The following is a 22,265-nucleotide window of genomic DNA, read 5'->3' as shown; positions in this document are numbered from 1 at the left end:
TATTATAAATCCTAAATCCAAAATCTTAAGATCTCAAAGTCACTATGTAATCTTAAATCCCAGTTAAATCAAAATTTCAAAAAGATAAAGTATAAAAAAAGTCAACAAAAAATTATATTAAGTCAAATACATTATATTTCAAAATTAAAAAATATGTGTAGGATTTCAAGTCCACTATTAGATTTTTAGACTCTTCAAATAGAGAGGTAAATCAAATCAAGACTTAAAAATTCCTATTCATATGCAAAATCAATTCAAAAGTCAAAATGGTCAAACACTTAATATCTACAAATGTATGTACTTTCAGAAAACTTCAAGTACTTATTTAAAATGAGCGACCTTCAAATCAATCCAATGGGCTTTTCAAAAATTTCAAAAATCCTTGTATGAAAAAAGTCAAAATCTTAAATTCCAAATCAAAGTAGCTATATTTCTCAAACAATGAACTTTTATAGTAAAGTAATCATACCATTAAAATTTTAAATGTCATAAATAGAGGAGATATGTCAAATCAAAATCCAAAAATATTTAGGTCCAAAAACCAAGAACATCCTTGTAATCCTAAATCGTAATCCTCAAAATCCTAAACTCTAAACCTTAAGTTTTTAAGCAAATTATTTTTGAGATAAAACTTATCTACTTAATTTTTGACTTTTGTCTTATATCAATAAATTTTCATAGCTTACTTATAGTAACTTGGATTTTCAAAAAAATTATGTCATTCAAAAGTTAAATTAACTATATGTCAAAAAATATTTTCTTCTTATATTTTTATTTTTTACTAAGTAAAAATCCATTGAATAGATTGTGACTGGTTTTTGGAGTAAATAATTGATTGATTGCATTTTTTTTTACTTAATTTGTACTTATTCTTCTTTGTCTTTTATTGATTTTGTCTCTCATTTCACACCATCCATTACAAGCAACTCTAAATTACTTTTGTAAATTTATAAATAAATATGAATATTTATAACAATACATACAATAAAATAAGAAGATAAATTGGAAGAAAGAATTATTATTATAATTCACCATCTAAAAAAAAAATGATGATTTTGTAAAAAATAAATTATAAGTGACATAAAGACTTATGAATGTAGTACAATTAAGTTATTTTAGATTTTTTTAACAAATTACTTTTTTCTAATACTTAGAAACAGCAATAGGTCTTATATTAAAAATATGAAAATACAAATATCAATTGCTTCAAAACTACAAAAAATTCTTTAGAAATTTAATATTACTAAATTTTAAACCAACTCAATAAGAATTGGTCAAACATGTATTTTTTTTCTGTACATACTTCTCTTTTCTATTTGTCTTTATTTTTGCATCCTAATAAATTTACAAAAACCTATGATTTTATTTTTACAGATACAATATTACTAATTAAGTCAAAAATACACATACTTTAGTTTCAAAAAATATCTTCAGCACTAAAATTTATACGAATATTGCTATATATTGATTATTAATTTCAAATTTTTAATCTATATTTTATAATTTTTAAATTACAAATTATACTTTTGAATATAAATTTTATTTTAAAATAATCTGTGTTACCTTTATTTTTCTTTGTGATGCTTCTAAATACTATTTAAGTAAGCAATCTAACTTTAATAATATTTATAGATAAAATCTGATGTACTTAATGTTACTCACAAGAGTCTAAGTTTTTTTGTTTATTAATGAGAAAAAATTACAAATAGAAGTGATAAAAAAAATACTTTTACAAGTCTTTTTGGTTAAAAAAATTATTTACATGTATTTTGAATATGTTTTTTAGACATTCTTTATCTCCATCATGATAAAACAAAAAAAATGAAAACATAAAAACGAAAAAAATATGAATAAATAAAAAGTTACACATTCTTCTTATTGCAATTAAAATTTTCTCTAATGGCTGTTATTCCCCGTTTGGAAATAGTTTCGCGGCATAAAATACCGAGATTAGGATGAACGAAAACGTCTGAGGCTGCATACTCCGATTCTACTCAATAACGCAGCATTTGAAACGTCAACTTTCTTTTAATATAAATGAAATAATAGTTGCTAATGAGATTTTTGAACAACCTGGAGCCATACAACACGGCCTTGTAAATTAGATAGCAATTAAAAGTGGACGCACCAAAAAGCTACAGAGCAACGACATAATACCCAAAACCCTACCGCCTAAACGTATGCCAAAATGTGGACAAATCATGTAGCTAACAGCAATAAACTTAACCCCTAAGGTAGTCATAGAATGAGCCTGAAACTTTAAATGTAGCGCAAGATATGATCCTTGTCAGATGAAGCTTGCAGTCGACAACTTTGACCTAGATGGACATCTCCAAAAACATATCTGCACAATAACTTACCCCTATGAGAACAAAATAAAACTTCAATAATTTTCCAAATATCAATCCTTGTGCACAACACATTATTACAAGCTATTTACAGGACCCTAAACTCTAAACCAAATACAAATTAGGAAGAGTCAAAAGGGGAAAAGCACCTATATTCACATCTATCTGGACGACCGCATCTTGCTTTTGCATAGTCCCAGAAACAATCCTCATCCCGCATTGGTTCTCGCCGTTCTGCATCATATAACATTTGCTAGCTAAGTATCAGCTGTAAAGAATAAGCGAAGTAACAAGTTAGATCTGCACGGACTGAATTCCCTACAACTCCATAATGCAAATCGTCAAAAAAAAAAAAAAACAAAACAAAACAAAACAAAACACTAATTTCCAGATGATTACCTTTTGATACAAACTGTCGCTTAGCATCTTTGTGATAACTGTGAGCAGTCTCCAACCAAAGTTCTCTCAGCAAAATTGATGAACGCACTATATTGCGGTGATCAACTGCACATCCACGACAACATATTAGAGAACCGTCTGCATTATCATGTCACTTAAAATGGATGTTTGCAACATCACCAAGAGACGCGTGCATAATACTTTCGAACTGGAGAGATCAAACTATCTCGCAAAGGGAGTATTAACTCAGTTCTTGACACTCGTACTTTTATCTAGCTCCCAAACAGCTGTTCGTTTTCCTGAAAGGCTGATTCCATCTTCATAGTATGTGATATATTTCACTCTGCTATCTCTGGTCATGTTGGGAACAATATCCGACTCTCGATCATGTTCCACATTCAGCTGCTCCTGCATGTCCGTTACCTCGTGGGCAGTCTGCACTTCATCCGAAAAACTGGTTTTTAAGAAAAGAAATTGGGTAAAGAGCTCTAATATTAAGGGTATATCTGCATGCTCCTTTAGTTGTCGGAGTAAGTGATGGAAATTAAACAAATCACCGCAGCAATCTTCCCACAATCAGCTAAAACAGCACCAAACTAAGATACCTACACCGGCCAGTAATTTCGATACTTGGAGAATGGTCATTTGAGCAAGCTGTAAAAACATCTACACATCTGAAGATCAATTACAGTCAAAAGCAATCAACTCCTGCTCCTCAGCATTTGATGGGTTCCACTGAAAAAAGTGCAAGAAACCTGTGGAGTTCTGGTAATGTTCACTCGTGACCCTAGCCATGTCTTGCAGTACGACAGTGAGTTGTATGGTACCTGCAAACAACACATTATCAGACCACACTTGGGAATTTGAGTAGACTGATAGAGAATTGCTACACTTGGTAAATCTGAAAACTAACTGTAAACACACACCTATAAATTGAATGAATCCAGTGATCATACCGTAACATCACCACTTGATGGTCCCGTACTACCGTTTACTTCCATTCCTGACCTGCTCCCAGGAAATTCATCAAGATTCGAGATGCGAGATGATATTCAAGCCCGATGCTTCATACAGCAAAACATTCCAAGAAAGTAGAGAAGAGAATCAGGTCCATTATAAAAGTTGATCTAAAACAAAGATGACTTCAAAAAGCATAGACCCATTTATCATCCGCCACTGATCAGAGGTATACAAGGATACTCCACCAGATACCAAATGAGGATAACGAGGAGCTAAAGGCAGTGCATGACAACTAACCTTGACTGAAGTTGACCACCTTCAGTCTCATAAATGATATCGGTGATAATCCAATTGTCAGGATATGCCTTACCACTTGGTGCGAAGTGATATCCCACCTGATCATAACACAAAGAAGCCCCAGAATTGTTCCAAATTACGGATTGTCTACCAAACTCCTGGTCGATGAAAGAATGACCTCTGAAGTGAGCTTAAAAGTCAACCCACATACAAGCCTACATGGGCTCCAGGAAAAGTAAATGTAGCAACAAGTTTGCGCAGAGAGAGTCCTCGATAATTTTCAAAACCGGTCACAGAAAGCAAACCTCTGTTTTCATATCAACGCCATAAATGCAGTAGACATTCTTGATTGGCGGTCTTGACCATGGTGTCAATGGATTCAGAATCGGATCTTCCAGGTAGTACCTGTCTCCACAGATAATTATTCATTCTCTCAACAAAACGTGGTTTTGTGTCCTGAATGCGCCAACCAAGCTCAACTATATCTATTCAAATAATATATCGAGCACAGTGTGTCTTTCATATTAGAAACATCAGACTTCCTCGAGACCATCAGCCCAAGAATCCAACGGTATCATCAATTTAAGTAATAGAAGGTTCAGTACTTGATAAGATGATGAAGTGCGTTGGGACTATTGAAGTCATGATCCAGAATATCCCGCAAGAATGTGCCAGTGGAGACTTGGTGCGCAGTATAAGACTTCTGAGAGGGCATACTGCATTGAAACGTTTGACTCATAACATCTTGTGCAAGTGGGGCAATCGGATGAGCAACCACTTCAGTAGCTGGGCAGCTACCTAGATTAGCACGATCAAAGACAGATTGTCGGTGAAAAGTATAACAAGCACGCTGTGCACGATATTGAACCCGTTTAAATAGAAACTTAAAGTCGAGTTGGGTACGCTACCAAAAACCGGTTCAGTTGGAACAGAACAAGCAAAATTTAATGGTAGGATATATCAACATAGAACCGACTTACAGCAAGATCCAGCTAATGGGATAAACTGAGTCAGTTAATGTCCTACTTTACTATCCTCAAAACAGACGTACCCTTTGTTACCTGGAGTGGCTGGTAAATCAATTTTCACAAGGTTTACGGGCCAACTCGACGAATTTCCTTCGTACTCCTTCTTATCACATACTAGATGTGGCACGACCACAGAATCACTTTCTCGGAAGTTACTGCTCATTCTGTGGTCCACATGGCAGTGCTTTGAAAATGGCAGCATCCAAAGAGAAGAAGCAAATGAATTGCACATGACTCTTGCTGTCCCCTGATTTGCAGATAAGTAGAGCATCAGAAAAGTTAGTGCGTTAAGACTCTTGAATAATCTTTGTGATGTAATTCTGACCCTATTGTACACACTTGCTCTCTATAATCCACAGTCTCAATTCGATGAAGATTAAAAATAAATAAAAAATGTGCGACATGAGAGAGCAAACCAATTTAAGATAAATTTTACATCAGAAATTGGTAGCCCGAAAGTGACTCCTGACATGAGCGCCTTCACAGTTTCAGCTGAACCTAGCAAAGGAGCACCTGAAATTCAACACCCGAAATCAATCAATGGTTCACAAACAATTTATCAACGATTAAATTGAAGTAAACAAAACTTAAACTTGCTTAAATCTTCTCGTGTAAAATAAGTGCATCGGACAAACAAAGAGGTAGACAATAGCATGAGAAGGGGGAAAGGAAAGCACACCAACAGCATAATATGCATGAATGTGGTGATCGAGCCACTCCATGTAGTGCTTGGGGGCGATCTCCAGCTTCAGCCATTCAAGAAAATAGCGAAACACGTTATTCCCCATTGAGTGGGCGTAAACTAAAGAAGGGCCTCCACGCAACTTCCGCGCTGTCTCAAATATTATTCTGAACATTACGGGGAAAACCAGGGGAAACAAAAATAATAACAAAAATAATAAAAAAAATAATAATGATAATGATAATAACAATAGCAATAATAAATTAATAATAATGATAATAATGATAATTCAAAAAAATCAAAATAAAACATAGATTTCTGAGTATCAATCACAAAATTATGTTTCAGAAATTAATGAATTCCGCCAATGGTAAGGTTGATACGAAAATAAAACCAAAATAACTATTCTATAACATTGATTTAACAACATTATTTGTTCAGGAAAACACCCTTTTCTTATCACTATTTAATTGCTTCCTCTGGGACCACGGGCACAATTGCCAGTGCAGCACTTACTTGAGCTTATGAAAGTAGAGGTCTCGCTCCTCTAACATAGCCCCTGGTAAACGCCAGTCATACGGCACGGCAACGATTGCGTCAGGTTCGATTCCAAATTCTACCAACCAGTTGACCCACTCCCGCCACACGGATGACAAGGCGCCTGCAACACCGGTAAGAATCGATGAGAACCGAAAGATATACATAATTATAACTTGTGAATCCTCTTGGAACCATGCGACCACCTTACACAGGTACATAAAGTAAATTTTGAGCATTGCATAGAAAGGTATATTATCTATGTCACCTGCATATTCTAGGGCAACAGAAATCAACAACATTCAGGATGCTGATGCCCTCTTTACACACCAGTTATGTAGCCTGGATCAAGCTCCGTGATGGCAGAAAGACCAGTATCAGGACGTGACTTGCACTCCGGATGGTCGGCTTGAGTGACTGGGTCGAGCAGCATGCACTTTAGCCAACAATTGAGCACGGACAACACCTGAAAGTCCAATCCGCCTAGATAGATCAACAATTCAACTCACGAAGGTTCAATTCTACTGCAGCTGAAACGAAACGAAGAGAGCGGAACTGTTTCTTCAAGGGATCCGAAGCCATACAGTCATTTCACTTACACGTAACGCAACAACCGCTAGTTAGCCCCATCGAACTAGAATTTCGAGTAAATGTTAGAAGAATAAGACAACCAAGACATGTGAGGCAGTAGGAAATTAATTTGACATGTCTAGGAGGGTGAAATTGAGAAAACCAGTAAAAGGCACAGAATAGGGATGAAACAAGTACGTATGATTGTAACGGGCTCTGGTGATCTCAAAAGCAAGAATTACTAGCTAACAAAAGTGATATCGTTAAAGACGAACGGGGAAGATATTGAAAACCTTCTTAGTATCCAGCCAGACAGGGTCTAGCGGTCGAAAATCTAGAGGGGAGTAAGGGCAATCTAAAAGAGCCCAGGCGCGCAGTCGAGAAGAAGCGAAGCCAGGGATGATGACACCAGAGACAGGAATGGAAGGAGAGGCCCAGCCGCCTTTAGGAACACCAGCTCCATCCAGGCCTAGGACCAGAGCCGCCACAAGTAGTAGAGGCATGCAGACTAACAAAGGCCTCATGTCTGTGGAGGGGGAGGAGACGGGAGGAGGTCGTGAGGTGCAGAGCCAGAGAAAATTAACATGCAGGGGAGGAGAGTGGGGAAAGAGGGGTGAATGGCGAAAGCACATCGGAGAGAAGCGAAAGCAGAAAAGGGGAAGGAAAAGACGGGGAGAAGCGACGGGGGAAAAGGACGCACTCTGACACGTCCCCGATTGTGGAAACCTGGTGAATGGATGCACGCTCCACAAGTTTACGCCTCAACGTCCACATTCACGTTTCCTATTCTCCACCTGCATCCAGCTTTGTGCATTCCCTCCCTTCTCAGCAACACTCATCACATGAATAACAATAATACCGCAGGTGGCCAAAACACCCCTTGAAATCAATCATTATAATACAGAAGGAAAAAAACAAACAAACAGACAAACACATGTACATGTGTGCATGAATCAACACTATATAGCTCAATCCCATACTGCTTAAGTTGCCTGCCCTTACTCATTTGTTGTAAGACTTCCAATTTCAGCATTGGCATGGATTCCTTTGTAGACATCCTTGATCTCAAACCTTCATTCCTTATGATCTAATATATGTTATACAAACTTTATTTAGGTGAGCAACCTTGCCATGTAGGCATGAGATTGCTCACCTAAATAAAGTTGTTCAATAAGTAAAATCGTGCATCCAACATTATAATAACTTGGAAAGTGGTGGGACCCATTAGTTTAATTACACTTTTAGTAAATTTAGTAGTGTTATGTAAATCTATAAGACCAAAACATTTGTTCATCACAGATTGCCTTACACATTTCAACTAAAACCTCAAATAAAAAATTGTGTTTCACAATGTAAATCTAAATAATAAACATGAAATGAGTATAAAGTTTTGAACTCACATTTTAGTACTTATTTTTCCTCAGCAAAATTGAACTAGTAATTGATGGCTAGTGTGTTCACAAGCACTTTCTTAGAATATGTTTGGTTGCATGGGGTGAACACCCATGCAACCAACAATATTTCTCTGGTTGTTTAATTGTTCTTAAAATTGATGTAGGGAGGTCTACAATTCCTTTTGAGATTTTATTGTGATGTATGTCTGGTACTTTATTGTCATCACATGAGAAAAATGTTTAATTTATTCTTTTGTTGAACAACATGCCTAATGAATTACCAATTATGGCACTTAAGATGTTTGAAAGAAACATTCTCAATCTTTTACCCTTAGACAGGGAACCAAGATACAAAGGTTTGTGTGTGTAGGCTGCCAGAGGAACAGGACAGTGAGTAAACTCTTATGAAGTGGAGATGGATTGGGAAGCACCTGCTTGTAAGCTTGGGTCCTGATTCAATTATAAACTTGGGATTTTATTGTGATGTAAAGACATGGTTTAAAGACGTCTAGATGTAACACAGAAGAAGATGAATGAATGAATGAATGAATGAATGAATGAAAAGAAGAAATAAGAAAAAAAACTGCTTTCAAATCCACAGGGATGGAGGAAGTGGAGTTTCCTTAAGTTTCCTAAAATACCAGAGAGTGAAGGCAATCACAGAAGAGCTGGTGGCACAGCTGGAGTTGCTGTATCTAAAGCAATTAAAGCTTCTGTTCAACAAAGACTCCCATACTAGTTGTGAAGCTAAGGGGGCAGGGTTTACAACACATCATACTCCAAGTGGATCCCTGCCCCAGCCTGTTTTGCACTCTGCCTCTTTCACTGTACATCCTCTTCTTTACTATTATTGTTCTTGTTCTTGTCTCTTTACTATTCAATTTGATTCTAGCTATTTAGTACTTGTCCAATTTATATCTGTGTTAGCTGAAGATAACCATGACAATAATCCCTTGACAAGACGCATTCTGCCATTGCCTAAGATTTCTAAAAAAAGATAATATTTGGTGGAGATATTGAAGGCAAGCACCTTCACATGGGTTTTGGTCTTGTTATTGCAAATTAGAACAATTACTCATCCACAGTTAGAGTTAACCAAATCAATAAATATATAAACAAATAAAAAAAAATTCAAATACTGTAATGAAAATAAGACAGACAATCTAATGCTAGGCAAATATCACAGAATTACATGAATTAAGTTATACATGAGAAGTTGCATGGTTGTTAAAATTAAGAATTATTCTGTCCAAACAGTTAATTAATTAAAATTTAAAATTGCATTTTCTTTCAATATTTTGATACTTAACAATATTTGCACATGCCAACTAGCAATGACTAAAGTAAATATTTTTTCTCAAAAACAAAGTTCAATCTCATTTGAACTCTTTTTCAAAACTAGATCTTACATTGTAACATAGAAATTTGTTCTTAAGAGTCATTATAAAAATTCACCTCAAAAAACTAAAAATAGTAATTTAGTTTTCAATCAAAACATTACAATATATAAAATTACCGTGTCCTAAACAAACCCTCTCCCATTAAATCCATATATATATATATATATATATATTCATCTAATAATAATAATAATAATAACAAAAGGTCAAGATGAATTCATCTACAATTATAGAGTCACTATTGAGCCACTTATACATCCTCAATGCAAAAGGATTGAATTGTTAACAAACCTGAACAAATTAAATAGTCTATTTTTCATTTATACTTAGGACATATAAAATATTTTTGCAATATTTTTTTAATAAATTAGTTGTAGGGTTTAGGATATATATATATATGTTGATTTATTCTTTAATTTAGAAGGAAAAGTGGAGGATGTTAGCATAAACTTCAAAATTGTTATAAAGAAGTAAATTAGTTTTCCCACTTTTATGGATTATGATGGGATTTTTTTTAAAAAAAGTCAAGTGGTATATCTTATGTTTGGCCCTATTTGCAAATATTTGTGTACAATATCTTGGTACAATTTTTTTGATATGGATAAGTTTTGGATCTTATTAGCATAAATTTGCATGAACAAAATTGTCTTGGTCTTTTCACCATCATACCAATGGTAACCACAATCTCATAAAGAAGAGCTACAACATCATTATAGAAGACAAATAATTATATGGTGACATCATGAAGTGCAATATAATAATGAAATTGAAATACCAGTTAGAAACTAATGTATTCCATATATATATATATATATATATATATTCTAGAAAATAAACCTATCTAGCAAGCTTAATTATTGTTGAATCCTAAAGCAAGTTTAATAAGCAATACAAATTATTAGCATAGATGGACTATAATATCACAATATCATTGCAGATATTGTGAAAATTTGAATGTGATTGGTTGAAGTTTTTGAAATATTTTTGTTTATGATTTTTACTAAATGGTTAATTTTTTAACCAAACTGTTTGTCAAAAAATTGATACATTATGAATAAAAATATTTCAAAAAATTCAGCTAATGATACATCAATTGGAATTCAGTTCATCAGAGAATTGCCCGAAAGTTAATAGTCACTCTCTATGAGTTGAAATTCAACCAATTAGGGAATTTTGAGAACTAACACCATTTGTTTATTTTTATTTTTTTAAATAAAAGATAATAGTTAAGATTCGGTGATAGCATTGTTTAAGGCTTGCAACAATATCATATTTTATTTTAAAGAATAAACGTAAATAATAATTATGCATTCTTATTAATTAGATTGATAACAAAATATTTTGAAATTAGAACAGGATTAATTGGAATAGCATTAAAATTTTAGAATAAAACATTATAAATTAGTATCAGTAACATCCGCAAGAGAGAATGATAGTGGAATCACTATAAATAAATAAATAAATAAATAAATTCGTTAATGAGATAGACCTACCTCAAGCAGTTAAAGTTTACAATAACTTTAAAGATTGCCATTTCTTTTGAATTTTGATTTTGTGATTTGAAGAACATCAACAAGTCATTGCCAAGGGCCAGTAAGTGACAGTATAACAAAGGATCTACATTCCATGAAGCATGCTCCAAAAAGCTGGGTTGAATTTGGGTACCTGTTGTTATATGGAATGCATTCTATGAACAATTGGGATGGATTACAGCATTGATGTAAACATAAAATCTGACCTCCTCGGCTGCTGGGGTGGGGGTGGTCAGAGCTCAGCGACGACGAAACAGGGCATTCTTTATGTTGTCGTCGTGGCAGACTGTTCAACTGGTTCATGCCCATGGTAGTCATCCACGCCACTATTTCGTCTGGTGTTCCTGTCAACTGAATCGTGGAACCCTAGCCCAGCTTACCTGCGCCATTGAGACATTCAGATTTGCTGATTCAACGCTGTTGGAGCATTTGAGATCATCGCTTTTGATCACGGTGTCTCTGCTCTTTGGTTTTCTTGTGGCAACCCCCCTTAATTGCTCTCCGTTCTTACAGGCTTGATCGTTTAAGGTGCACTTAGGGCTTTCGAATTTTCCTCTTCGAAGCACTTCAGTCGAAAACATCTGTGTGTGCCTCTCTATCTCTCTCTCACAGTATACATACATACATACAATATGTTATTTTCTAATCTTTTCTTGGTAGTGTTCGCTCGCTCGTTTTGCTGGCTTCGGACTGCGAGTGAGGAAGGGTTGATGCTCTAGACTTGATAGGTTTGGAAGCGTGGATTCGGAGTTCCATCACCGAGTCGGTTGGCAGGATGGCGCGGGGGTCGGCTCGAGGCAGAGGCAGGGGGCGAAGTAGAGGCCGTGGACGGGGAGCTGCTGCAATTGCATCAGCTGTAGCAGCTGATGCAGAAGTGGAGTCACATAATCAAGCGACTGCTGAGCACGTCTCTCCACTTTCATCGTCTCTCGAAGCTTATAACCCTCACAAATTGGCATCCATTCCTCAGTCTGAAACATTATCTTTGACGGAGGTATTGAGGCATAAGGCGATAGGCGTGACGGTTATTTACTCTGAGCCGGATGTGGAAAATAATATTGAGCGACGTTTTGTTTCTGAGGAGCAGGGGACCAGCATACCTCCAGAATTCGGCGATACTCCTAGTATTATTTGTAAGAATGTCGCTGGCAATGGTGTTGATGCTCTGTTTGACCCCTCAAAGCCAGGGCTGGTACGTTCTGCAAACGGTGAGGAGATGATGGTTGAGAATGTCCAAACAGCAGTAGAAGCTGTAAAATCTGTAGAGCCTGTTTCTGAAAATGCAGTAGGAACTCTCTCTCATGTAGACCCGTCGATCATTGATACCTCTTTGATTACTACGCAAGAGACACACGAGACTATGAAAGAAGTGCCTCTTAGACGTGGGGGAAATGGTAGTGCTGCATTTGAAAGTATGAAGGAGGAGCCAATTGAGGTGGTCTGCGAGGAGGGTGTGGTCCAAAAGACATTGAACAAGCCTTCAGTTGTGAAACCTATTTTTGCACGTAATGTAGATTTAAAGGCAGAGGTGATGAGTATCTCTACGAAGATGGAAGTATACAACGTGAAATTGGAAGAGACTCATGTAACTGTGGATTTAGAGCCTGTGAAATTGAAAGTAGGAGGTGAAAGAACGAACTCTGATCTTTCAGTTGATAGGTTGGAGAAAGGGAACGACCCCCCTCTTGAGAGTGCTGGAATCGTCAGGGAGTCGTCTGAACAGGACTTTTACGGGGAAATTGACGATACACTAGGTGAGCAAAGCTTTGTAGGTTTTCGCGACGTAGAGTTTAGGGTGTTTTCTGTAATCATCATAATCTCAGGGTCCTCTAAAACATTTCGTTGGACTTTATCAAATTTGGTCTTGCGCAATTTAAGTATATTCAGGAAGATATGCTTAATTGCTAGGTAACACATGTTAACTGTATCCGAACATCCGCTTTAGGGGTCTTCGGTGTGCACACCTCTGTCAAGAGTTCCGTGCACGAAGTTTTAACGGTCTCATCTGCTTTCAAGCTAACAGAGCTTTCATGATAAATAATCTCATAGGCGAGAGTTGTAGTAAGGTTGTATCCAATACCTAATCATGTCGGGATTGAACATAATGTTGCTCAAACTTTTCGTTGCGATGATATTTTGTCCGGAAAGAAACTAGGCGGTTGCTATAACAACTGTGGACATAGAGAAATGGTTTTTCTAGGCTTGCTTGGAGCTCACAGCCCACGCTGGGTTTAGGGTTTTCATAGACCTGCATAGCTAGTTTTAATCTCGACATGTTCTGTCTTTGTCATCAACTCAAAATACAACATGGAATACGTACTCCCTTTTTTAACAAAACATCTGTCTCATGTATATAATCTGTTTATGGTGAATTCGTTTTTAATTTCATTGTGGCTTTATGATTTCCCTAACAGGTGGGATTGAAGAGAGGTACGAGGACCACGATGAAGATAAAGACGGATATCTAGAGGGCTCTAAGGAGTCGTTGAGTGGAGAGGCGGTAGATTATGATGCTGAGGCACAACATCCTTTGCCACTTTCTGATAGAAGAAAGCATAAAAGACTGGAGGTCTACGTTGGTGGACTTGACAAGGACACGACTGAAGAAGACTTGAAATCATTATTTAAGAAAGCTGGGGAGGTGATTGAGATTCGATTGATGAGAAATCCCCAGACTGGCAAAAACAAAGGCTTTGCCTTCATCCGCTATGCCTCTGCTGCCATGGCTAAGCGTGCTACAGAAGACTTCGAGACTGTTGAGGTCAGTCTATCTCATGATAAGTGCAGCTGCTACAGCTGCAGGACAGTATCTGTGTACCTGAAATCTATGATAATTCATTAGGGTAGTATGCAGTTACCGTTCAGTCTCTATTTTTCATCTTTGTTTGAAAATAGACGACTTTGTCTGGAGATCCCTTATGTTGAATTTTGAAATAAATACAGAAAGAAGTTTTATGTGCTTGTCAATTGCTAGGGATATGACCACTTTTTGACGTTGAGTTTGTTAACAATCCCAATGTCTTATTTTTGACGATAGTTCAATGTGACACAAATACGTCCTTTTGCACAGATTCGGGGACGGCAATGCACTGCTAAACCTAGCGAGGAAAATGATACGTTGCATCTGGGAAACATTAACAAGTCTTGGAAAAAAGAGATGGTGAGTGTTAGTAGTGGTGCGTGATATGCACGCGAAGAGAAATTGTTTTTTCCCTCAAGTTTCCTGGTTGTTTAATTTTGACGCTTCTGTACGTATTGGAATAGAGTTTCGGAGGAGAACCTGAGGTTTGGATGTTCGGCAATTTTTCATGAAATGACGCGAGGTTCGATTTTGTGATGATGGTGAGTACAGGTGCTGGAGACATTGAAGAGCCTTAGTATTGAGAGTATAGAGGAATTGACACTGATGGAAGATCCCCAAGTGGAGGGTGTCAACCGCGGCTTTGCGTTCATTGAGTTCAGCACACACAAGGATGCTTTGGATGCTTTTCGAAAATTGCAGCAGCCAGATGCCATTTTTGGAACTGAACGCTCAGCTAAAGTTGCATGGGCTCAACCTCTTTATGAACCTGATGAAGATACGATGTCTCAGGTAAGTAGTTTATACGATTCATTTATGTTCTCTGTACCAACTGCTGTTGGTGGCTTTCAGTATCCCTTTCTGCACGTCTTACTTTATTGCATATACTTCATGTAGAAGACATGTGAAATGTGGCAGGTAAAATCTGTATTTGTGGATGGTATGCCTCTTACGTGGGAGGAAGGAAACGTAAGGGAGCACTTTGGCAAGTATGGTGAGATAGAGCGCATTGTTTTAGCCCGCAATATGCTATCTGCCAAACGGAAGGATTTTGGCTTTGTGAATTATATGGAACGGAATGCCGCATTGACGTGTATTGATGCCTTAAACAACACCGAAATCATTGATGGAGATATGAAGGTACTTTTCTCTTGGCCGTTTCCGTCCTTTTGTCATTTTAGTTGTTCACTTTGGCACAGTTGGTCGATTGATATTTTGAACCTGGTCCTTGTGTTGATCTCTCTTACCATTTATTTTGTTGGTCTCATGCTCGACAGATGAAGGTTAAGGTTGTTCTTGCGAAACCACAAGTCAAAAGCAAATTTGGAAAAGGGGTAAGGGAAGGATACTCACTAGGATTTCGAGGAGATTATCGAGTGGGGACAAGTCCTAGCCGTGTTGGAAGAGGAAGCACCAATGGAATGGGAAGTGGAGCTCGTGACGGTACGTGTACTGATGCCGATTGTCAGATTTTTGGCTAGATTATATTGGAAGTTTTGACCTGTCATATTAAGCATATTTTTCTTCTTAGGTCTGTGTAATCAGAGTGCAAGAGAACATGGTATTTGGTCTTTGATTTGAGCGATGATATTTATTACGTTCCTTTGTTGTTTTCTCTAGCGTCATCCTGGGGCAACAGTGTTAGTTCTGGAAACCATTTAAAATTGGATGGGGTACGAGAAGTAGAAGCAGATTCGAAGCTACTAAAGGAAAAACTCAATCACGACATATTGGATCATAAATGTCAGTTTTCGTCCCCTATGCAAGATCAAGCAACTGAAGACAGTGTTCTATTAGGAACCGAGGGCAAAAGAATGTTCCCTGATTTTGAACAAACTGAAGGTGCATACCTGGTTTCATCTGGTGGTAGTTCAGTTCAAGCTGAAAACCTGTCATCTACAGCTGCGGAGATAATCGCAAAACCCACTCTTGACAAGTTCGAATGTGCAATTTGCGGATTTGGTTCAGATTCTCCTGATGATTTAGAGGCTCACAAGAAAACAAAAGTACATAGAGTTATTGAAGATCTACGTAAGGACCAGAAGCTACATAATAAGACGCCTCTTTCACTCCTACATGAGTATTCCTCCCGTAACCACTGTGAAGTGACCTATGACACAAAGGCAGAAACCAATGGTCCTTTTGAAGTTATCGCAATTATTGGAGGAGCTGCTGGTGGAACTACAGGTCCTCCTACGAAAGGGTTTGGGTCTGGCCGGAACAAAGCCAGAGCTAAACAAATGGCAGCCGCTGATGCTCTGGAAAAAATCATGGAATTAGTTCCAGAGTCTGAGTTTACAAAACCTGGCCAGTCTAGACAACGTTTCGGTGATCGCGATCGTCCAGGTCGCAAAGGTAAGAGTGGCGGATGGACTGGTGGTGGTAGTGGTGGTGGTAGGGTTGGTGGAGGTGGAAGCAATGCATATCGCAACCCGCGCGAACGACCAAATGATGATTGGACGTATGCAGCAACGAGTATCAATGTTCCTGGAGCCCCAAGATTTGGTGGAGTAAGTGGCGTACGAACTAGACAGCCAGATGGGAACACTTCGTATATGGGATGTGGAGGTGGTGGTGTAGTTGGAGGCAGTTACCCAAGCAGCCCTAACACAACACCTATCACTGGATTCAGTAATGATGTTCTTCGTGCAGCCACTCATAATGGCTATGTAGATAAATATGTAGGACGAGGTGGAACTGGCTACAGTGTATCATCGCGGGGAGGGCGTGGTGGGTTGCCGAGTCACCCAGAAACCTATGCTGAGCGTTATGATAGAATTCAAGGTGGAAGGGGATACGGAGGTGGTGCCTATGCTGGGCGGGAGTATTTTGGAGGAGTCGGAGTTGGGGGTGGAGGTAATAGCTACGTTGGTCGGGATGTGGGTGGAACTAGTTATGGTGGTAGAGAACTTCCTGCTGCTCTTGGTTATGGTGGCCGTGAGTTACATCCTGGTGGAGGACATGGTGGATCAAGTCGCAACTTTGAAAGAGCTGGAATTAAACGGCCTTATGCTGTCATGGTACTGCCTTTGAAATTTATCCGGTCAGTAGATGTCCCAATTACAGACGTTGGTGGTAGTGCTGGAGAGGAGTCTTATTCTTGACTTGGGACATTCATGTGTAGGAATTCTAAAGAACTATGTCTTTCATGTATTGTGTGGAATCCCATCATTCTTGTTTGAATGAGCAGGATGAAGATACTCGTTACCTAGATACACAGAGAGGCCTTCCTCGACAGCGCTTGGAAGCTATGGAACATGTTTCTATACAGCAGAATGGAGGCGTACAGGGCTATGGAGCGCAGCCTATGTTTTCAGACGCAGCCAGGTTACTGGTTTATACTTCTCTTTTCCACTCCGTAGACAATGTGTTTCAAACTATTAATACCAAACATAAGCTGGTATAGTTGGATTACTAATTTTCCAAGTTTCCGGTTGCTCATTCTTTATTTTGAATTGATTTGTTATATGTTCAAATTGGATTAGATGTCACTTTTAAGAGTTACCAGCAAACTTTTATTTGGATTGTAAACGTTGACATAACCTAAACCTTCAGTACTATTTCTCAATATTCTAAAACAGGGTACCTATTATTCAGCAGCCTATCTACATGGATGCGTCCAGGTTAGTTTTGTGGATTTTTTGTTTAATAATTGTATTGCTGTAATGACGGTTTTGATAATTATGATTGTAGTTATGATCTGAAAATGCTTATTTATAATAGGTGGAATTTGGCACAGACTTACAAAACCTTAATCACGAAGTTGACTATTGCTATTAAACGAGTTCGTGTTTGTATCACCTTGTTTAAAAGTGGCTGAGAATGACCGATAGTGTACTCATTGTGATGTAGAACGGCTTTTGTTCGGCCGCAAGAGCAATCACAGCATAATGCCTATGTACAACAGTCACAGGGTTTACCTGTAGTCCACACTGTTGGCCCGACGCAACAAATATCTGCGTATCTTTCTACTCAACACGTGCCCTCTCAGCATGTTCCCTTGCAACACATAACTGCGCAACACTTATCTACGCAGCATGCTCAAACGCAACATGTTCCGGCGCATGTGCATAATCAACAGACTACCATACCGATTGCTGTGATTGGTGGACCTGGTCAAGGAGGCACAGCATATTCTACATACGATGCAGCTTCTCAGTCGACGGTGGGAGTGCCAGCTGGTTGGATATTGTTACATTACATCCGTCCATTTCTGTCAATTTTTATAGACTTGGTAGTTCATTTTTGTCTAAATTCCCGTATCACACTCGTGTTTATTAGAACAAATGGCTGTGCAATTGCGTAGATATTGATCTCAGATTTTGACTTCGAAGTCTTTTGGTTTTACGATCTGTCTTGTCGTCACATCCTGCGTGTTTACATTTGCTTTATTTCTGTTTTTGTTGTACTGTAGTGGATGCCCCTCTCAAAGTCACTAGCTTATTTCTTCTGTGCTAAGTTCGCGTGATCGAACAGGAACTGGGCAGACGGTTGCTCATACATATAGTCAACAATATGCTCCTGCCTCACATAACTATGCTGGTTATACTGTCAACCAGGAATACATGGTTAATACTTCGGTTCCGGTCCAGGAGGTGAGTTGCAGCCAGCTTTACAAGTTGTGCTCTCGTATCTTTTTAATGAAACTAGGAAGCCCAATGATTTTGTTTATTTCGTTTATTTCAATCATAAACTAGTATTTCTGTTTTATTGAATTGCATTTATCTTTTGAGGATGGAGCAGACGACCCAAGCAAATTCATATCCAGGGCAATCAGCATATGCAACTCAGTATGGTGTAATGCAGCAGCAGCAGCAAGTACCTCAACAAGCTGTGGGGTATGCGCTCCAGGAAGTCACACAGCACCAGCAGTCTTATTACTAGAGATCGACGTATGTGCATTCTCTATTGACTCACTGTTGTTTGATCCGTAAACGCAACTACATAACCGCTTGTTCGTGGTATTGAGTATAGCATTAAGTGTGTCTAAGTGAGGCAACAATAGTAATTGTTTATGTTTTTGTCATTCAAACCCAACATGTGGCAGAACAATCTTATGGTTGTTTATCCCAATTCTAATTTACCAATAGGTACGTCGAAACAGAAAACGTTACCCTGAACAAGTGCCTCTTCTAAGCGAATTCTTGATACAGATTGTTGCTTTTTGGGGATGGGTTTGATTTCAGTGTTAATCTGGCCCGAACCCATGCTCTCATGACACAAGGCAGTGCCTCAAGGGTGCCAGATGTCTGCTTGCCGTAGACAAGCAACTGGAGAATTTGAACTTTCTGGTTGCTGTGGAATATCATACGAGTGAAGTACATGGTGAAGGCTGAACGGAAGAGTTTTCTGTAAGAAGAGATGTTCATAACGGCAAAATCCAAATGCCATAGCTGTTGCATTATGTGATTCATGTAAGAGTTGTGGCTGTACAATGCAGTGCCTGGATAAACTTCTAGCTTATTCAAACGAATGTTGGTTTCAAGGGCATGGCATAGGGCAGCCATCAAAAACACATGCCTAATCCCTTCAACGGTTGCTGAGGGTGACGGAGGACAGATATGGTCTAATCTTTTTTCTTAAACTGGTGTTCTCGCTGTAGGTCACGTAACGAGCCAGTCCTTGCAAAGGCTGTAGATTTGATGTAATTGTCCAATGGTTTCCAGATGTTAAAGCCTGGGAAGGGTTTCTGCAAAGCTCATCTACAGATTTTTGTATGTTGTCAAAGAGGACCGAGAATATCTTTTCTCCTACAGAAGTTCTGCAAGCTAGTTTCTGCAATCCGTGGAGAACACGAAGAGATTTTAGCATATACCTACTTTGTCTCCTTGAATCAGTCTGTAGTCAGTTGTGATCGGTCTTCTATTTGCAGGATCCCGTATTTGCAACATGGTTACGTAGGTTTTATCCGAATGAGGTTAAGATTGCCTGGTTCATTTTTCACTTCACCTTTGTAATATGTGGGAACTTTAATTGAGCTTGAGCATGTGTCTAGTGGAGTCTTACTCACATTTGAAAGCTGGCTACACCGTATGTGGTCCTAGACTTGCTTTGTTTTCTCTCTGTGTTATGACGTGTTTAAGTTAAGCATGGTCTACTCCTGTACTTTCATTGTGTCTTGTTCGTAAATGGGTTTTTAGTACTGGCTGGGTTAAAAAATCATCCTTCTATACCCTCACCTAGACTTGTCGTGTAATGTAATGGTGACAATAATAGTTTTAGCATACATTACTATATATTCGTTGAAGTCAGAGGGTAGTTGTTCCCTTGTTATAATCTCGTATGTAAATACCACTTTGTGCTTTAGGAGCTAAAGTGGTGAATTTCGCTTCAGAATTTTCTGATCACTAGGCATGATACGAAAGGCTGTTTCGCGGCCTTGTTCACGGGAAATTAGGACATGAGGAAAGGAATGGAGAAAAAAAAATCTGATGGTTTTCCTGCTTGACCTGTACGAACTTTCGCTTTATTTTTGGGTACATAATGGCTTAGTGGTCCTAGTGTGTTTCTGAAAAATGAGACCGCGATTTTGTGTTCTGGCACGGGAGATGTCTTTGGCTTCCTTCAGCTTCCAGAAATTGAAGTAGTCTGGGAGGTTGTGTGGCGGTCGCTGGGATAGTATCCTTCATTTTGGTCCAGCTTCGCCCTCATGGTTCGTGGAACGACAACCCATGCCCGCTATGAGAGACGATTATTTGTACCCTAAACTGTGTTTTTTCTGTCCTTCAAGGCAGCCTGCGAAGCTCTACCTGATGAAGATGGGCATATGCGTCAATAGACGGAATTCTGTTCCTTAGATCTTAAGACATTGTATTAAGCAGTTGACTATCTGAACTAAAGACTAGTGCCCTTTCTTTTGGGTGGTTTTGTTTTTCATTGCCTTTTGTTGAGACAGAGTTATGTATGTACTGGTTTGTGCAGGTAAGGCTCGAGCATGCCAGGTTCTTTTGGAGCCTCCAGGAATTTGTGCATGAAGAAGAGTCTCCAACCTGAGTAAGCTTGTTTAAGAACATTCGGACTTCAATTTTCCCTGAGTAGAACATTCATGCAATCCATCTGTCGGATACGCATATCTCCCTCTGTAGATTTTATATCTGGGAATGACTTGGATCAATCAAAATAAGGATCTCTACTTGTTTATTTGACTTATTATGCAGATTGTGCGGGCTGATGAGTACTTAGCTTGCAATCTCTAGTTGTGTTGATAAACAGGAATTACAGATTACTTGAGGACAACGACGTTTCGAAGCACTGCTTTTCGGCATGCAACCAGATGTATCCTCTCTTGCAAGTACAAAGATGAATGAGACTAAATCAGGTTGAATGAGATTCAGGGTGGTCTTGTTCATCATATTTACCTTATTCATCATATGCAACAGCTATTCTACAACTGAAGCTATCGGCACAACAACCAGAGGTCGACAACTGATCAAACATAGTTTGCATGCAAGTTTTGTTTGTTCACTTTAGTCGATTTCACATCTGATTCGTCAATTGGACAAAGTTACGTCATCTCTTCAGTTAAGCATTGTTGAATGATGAGCAAACTTGCGATTTGTAAAAATTAGACATTGTATGTTCTATCCATTATAAGGCAAGTGGTACACAAACTATTTTAAAAATGGTAGTAGTCCATGTACGCATCTTCCGTATCCTATTATAGGGGAATCAAAATGAAGAGAACCAAACAACGTTTTCAACAACTATCCCAATCAGTATGCACATTGACTTGGCTGCCTGTTTTTAACGAAACGAATTGGGGTGCAAGTCGATCTTCTTTTGAATTATCTTGAAAGAATCTTCACCAAATAAAGACATTAGGTTGCTCTAGACTAGTTTCTCATCAAGGTGAAGATTTTAGTGTACCATATAGGACGATCTCATGTCCTTAAGCTTAGGTAACACGGTTATCCTTTGGGAGTCCTTTATATAATGCATTTTCATATAATAAGAATTTCCAATATTACCACTATTGCAAAGCAGAATGCCTCTGTGATGGTCTCTTCACACTTGTCACACTTGTGAGTGTAAGCACTAAACATTGCACTGAAGAGGATTAAACAAACTGGACTTTTTGTCATTTTTGAAAGTTGATAAATATTGTGACAATATTTGGATTCAATTTTGGTATTGGCAGTAATACATATGGAAATGAATTCTAAGTAAATGTCAAATGGATTGTAGAGATGTATAGAAACTAATTGGGATTTAGAGACAATTGTTTTAACCATACACTCCACTTAATAATGGAGTAGCATAAAAGAAAAATCATACTTTGTGAAATAATATATTTTTTCACTTGAAATGATGTATCTTTA

General features: G+C 38.1%; 2 protein-coding genes across 18 annotated transcripts; one reads left to right on the top strand and one right to left on the bottom strand.

Moving 5' to 3' along the window:
• Nucleotides 1-1,847: 1,847 nt before the first annotated feature.
• LOC112293950 (phospholipid--sterol O-acyltransferase) lies at nt 1,848-7,500 on the bottom strand. Of its 7 annotated transcripts, none has more exons than XR_016497847.1 (15): nt 7,115-7,482; nt 6,582-6,717; nt 6,231-6,375; nt 5,712-5,881; nt 5,469-5,545; nt 5,066-5,279; nt 4,610-4,802; nt 4,310-4,409; nt 4,005-4,102; nt 3,704-3,755; nt 3,503-3,574; nt 3,014-3,187; nt 2,748-2,852; nt 2,498-2,582; nt 1,848-2,344 (listed from the first exon to the last, which is right to left on the bottom strand). XR_016497847.1 is itself a non-coding variant. In XM_024543972.3 (15 exons), the coding sequence occupies exons 1-15, from the start codon at nt 7,451-7,453 to the stop codon at nt 2,260-2,262; spliced, it is 2,040 nt and encodes a 679-aa protein (XP_024399740.1). In that variant the 5' UTR covers nt 7,454-7,500; the 3' UTR covers nt 1,848-2,259. The 7 variants fall into 7 exon arrangements, 6 of the variants coding, with proteins under 6 accessions (XP_024399740.1, XP_024399743.1, XP_090099678.1 ...); XM_024543972.3 differs by having other exon boundaries at nt 3,014-3,182; nt 7,115-7,500; XM_024543975.3 differs by having other exon boundaries at nt 3,014-3,182; nt 6,851-7,292.
• Nucleotides 7,501-11,519: 4,019 nt separating this feature from the next.
• Nucleotides 11,520-21,651, top strand: LOC112293929 (uncharacterized). Of its 11 annotated transcripts, none has more exons than XM_090243548.1 (15): nt 11,520-12,901; nt 13,562-13,908; nt 14,218-14,307; nt 14,500-14,739; nt 14,866-15,087; nt 15,225-15,390; nt 15,568-16,967; nt 17,138-17,274; nt 17,529-17,570; nt 17,800-18,112; nt 18,507-18,542; nt 18,691-18,839; nt 19,134-19,361; nt 20,869-20,940; nt 21,144-21,651. In XM_090243548.1, the coding sequence occupies exons 1-12, from the start codon at nt 11,923-11,925 to the stop codon at nt 18,829-18,831; spliced, it is 4,113 nt and encodes a 1,370-aa protein (XP_090099674.1). In that variant the 5' UTR covers nt 11,520-11,922; the 3' UTR covers nt 18,832-18,839; nt 19,134-19,361; nt 20,869-20,940; nt 21,144-21,651. The 11 variants fall into 11 exon arrangements, with proteins under 11 accessions (XP_090099674.1, XP_090099672.1, XP_090099670.1 ...); XM_090243546.1 differs by having other exon boundaries at nt 18,424-18,542; XM_090243544.1 differs by having other exon boundaries at nt 17,800-18,128; nt 18,424-18,542; nt 21,160-21,651.
• Nucleotides 21,652-22,265: the final 614 nt, after the last annotated feature.

The sequence above is a fragment of the Physcomitrium patens genome, chromosome 16 (assembly GCF_059467195.1).
Source record: "Physcomitrium patens ecotype Gransden chromosome 16, ASM5946719v1, whole genome shotgun sequence".
Taxonomy (NCBI): domain Eukaryota; kingdom Viridiplantae; phylum Streptophyta; class Bryopsida; order Funariales; family Funariaceae; genus Physcomitrium; species Physcomitrium patens.
This window is presented reverse-complemented; position numbering and strand designations above follow the sequence as displayed.